Source organism: Odontomachus brunneus, unplaced genomic scaffold (genome assembly GCF_010583005.1).
Source record: "Odontomachus brunneus isolate Ranch 3 - 2012 unplaced genomic scaffold, Obru_v1 Obru_scaffold_082, whole genome shotgun sequence".
NCBI lineage: Eukaryota > Metazoa > Arthropoda > Insecta > Hymenoptera > Formicidae > Odontomachus > Odontomachus brunneus.
In genome coordinates, this window is record NW_022639532.1 from 1,428,787 (window position 1) to 1,431,704 (window position 2,918).

The 2,918-nt window shown below is 41.2% G+C and overlaps 1 protein-coding gene across 3 annotated transcripts in view; it reads right to left on the reverse strand.

Annotated features, from left to right (window-relative positions):
- Positions 1–2,918, reverse strand: part of LOC116847728 (zinc finger protein ubi-d4 A) — a 15,028-nt gene that overhangs the window by 6,423 nt on the left and 5,687 nt on the right. For all 3 annotated transcript variants that reach the window (XM_032823032.1, XM_032823030.1, XM_032823031.1), the window contains one exon: positions 1,590–2,123. In XM_032823032.1, coding sequence (XP_032678923.1) covers positions 1,590–2,123 — 534 coding nt within the window. The remainder of the gene's footprint in view (positions 1–1,589; positions 2,124–2,918) is intronic.

Here is a 2,918-nt window from a genome sequence, read left to right on the forward strand (position 1 = left end):
TATATATATATATATATATATATATATATATATATAAACATGTACACACACACACACACACACACATACACACACGATGAAATTTTAACTCGATACCGATATGGATTTTAAGTTCATGCTTTTCTCATTCGTATAATATTTACGCGCGTACCAATTCATTTAATCTTAAAACTAATCACTGAAATACTATAAATCACAGCAAATTTATGTAGTAAAGGAATTCCTGAAAATTCCCATTACTCAGATGCGACAAGTTGCACCATTGACAAAACGATGTTTTGTGTTCCTTGCCTTGACTAGTGTATGTAAAGCTCGTAACCGTTTGATCTCTAAGCTGTGCAAATAATTGAATATCTTAATTATTGCACCTAATTAATCAACAGTACGTTTCTATTACCCTTGGCGGCAGTGACGAAAAGGTGCACGTCACGCGACGACTGTAACTCTATACAACTCAAAAACTCATCTCCTCTTCATTTTAACAATTTAAAACACGTATAACATGGTCTGCGATGCCATTGTGATATCTTTAAATATTTACTATACGAATATACGTGTATGAGTGGCTCGTTTCATAATACGCATTAACGAAAACGTGAAACTTTTAAAAATTATACAAATGTAACTGAGTATTTTAAACATATCGATTGCGTGCTTAACAATCGTAGATCTGTTGGAATATGCGATCCGTGAATGGAGAAGAGAGCGTGCCTCATTGTTCCTTTTCTCTTTTTTTTTTCGTGAAAAACGGCATGCGTGCTTGCTCGTCGTCAAATTAACAAGATACTACTCGTTCCTGGTATTAACAGCCGAAATGTGGAAGCATAAATGAATATCTTATCTCGCAAGCAAATCGGCTCTCTAGATTCTTCGGTAACGCAAACGCGTACACATATATCCAATATTCTCCATAACGCTCAGATATCGACACTGTGAATTGCACTAAACCATCATACCGCTATGTAATCGCTAGTCTCGTATAACTCGTGTCTCGACACAAGTCGTCAATCATCTCAATCGAAAGCATGCTCAACATTGCGAGTAACATCCTCGCTTTTCATCTTTTTTTTTGAGATGTATCTGACTATATGCTTCGAGATGCTGTGGTATGTTTGCAAAGAGATGTAGAAAATGAACCGTTTGAGAGAAACAGTTCTCACCGATCAAAAGTACTTTATTCAACGAATAATACGTGACTACGTGATTACCATCTCCATCACCACTACCACCACCACCATTGTCACCGTAATCGTCGTTGTCGTAGTCTTCGTCATTATAATCATATCACCATCACCATCACCATCATCATTATAATTTTCTTCGCCGTCGTCCTCATCCTCTCGTCTTTGTTCTCGTCGTCGTTGTCGTCGTCGTCGTCGTCGTCATAGTCATCGTCATCGTCATCACTACTATCACCATCATCGCCATCAATATTATCATCATTATAGCTAGCATATCATACCACACTATCGTCGTTATGATTATTACCAACATTGTTTTTGGAAGTCGCACTCGCCGACGACGCGGCGAATTTTAATTGTGATTCGCTCTTCGGGTATACTTGCGCTTGATCTTTTCCTCTGGCTTACCTGAGCGGCCGCAATCGCTGCACGAGACCAACTCCTCCGAGCCGCCAGTCTTTTTGTTTTCTCTCGCATCACCCAGGCAGAAGTCGCAGTAGGGGGATGGCTGCGCCGCCGACGACTTGCCACCAGCTTTCTTCTCCGTTGACCCAGGGGTAGGTGATCCGCCTGCACTTCCTCCTCCTCCTCCTCCTCCTCCTCCTCCTCCGGCTCCTCCGCTCCCTGTTGTTCCTCCGATTCCTGACGGCGCTGTCGCTGTTCCCGGAGCTCCTGCTGCACATCCTCCCGTGGAGGTTTCTGTCGCGCGGACAGAAGACGGCGATGGCACGGCCGTGCCAGGCGAAGAGGCAGCCGGCAGATGGTCTTCCTTAGGCGCTGGAACGGTGGGCGACGCTGGAGCAATGGGTGTCTGCACTGGAGGCAATTGCTGAGGCTGCTGTGGTTGTGCCGCAGCCCCCGTACCAAGGGCAATTGGTGTCGCCGGAGAGGGACTCGAGGTACTCGAGGAAGTAGCGTTCTGACGACCCCGACGCGTACCACCTGATCACAAATCGATCACATACCCAGTTGCGCTTTGCGTCACAAGCTGATGACCATGCACATCGTTCTTATATAGACAATCAATCATTTGTATATATCCGATATTCTTTTTTTTCTCTTTCTGTGAATGTCCATTTATAATCGATTCGGTTATCGAAGTGACACGCAACGACTAGCTACAAGCCCTTGTAGCTTGTTTTGTGACAATTTCACCGTGAGTTTACAGCGAGTTTCATTCATAGGCTCCCAAGGACCATTGGTTACGCGTTGTTGACGCATTGTAACTATTCTCAAGTTAGAAATAATTCAAGGACAGAGTTCCGACAAAATATCTCTCATTCCTCCGTACAAAACTTCCAATTGTGATTGTGATTTTAAACGAATTTTAACAAAAATTTTTATTTGTCTACATTTTTTATACTGAAAACTCAACATATATTTATAGAAAATTGAAAAGAAATTAGCGAGGAGAGAGAATATATTGTGTATAAAGACACTTGGTACAGTGACATTAGAGCATCGCGTGCAATATATGCGTACAAATAGCTTGATGAGCCCATTTTTCGCTTTGTTCGCATAACAGAATCAATTATTCTAAACTCCACATTATTTGACAAATTGTTACCAAAGGAACAAATCTAATTATATGTATGTATAACAAAGTGCATATGTCAATCGGTACATTCCGTCACCAGCAGCAAGTCCAAGAAGTAACGACGATATATATATATATATATATATATATATATATATATATATATATATATATATATATATATATATATACACACACAC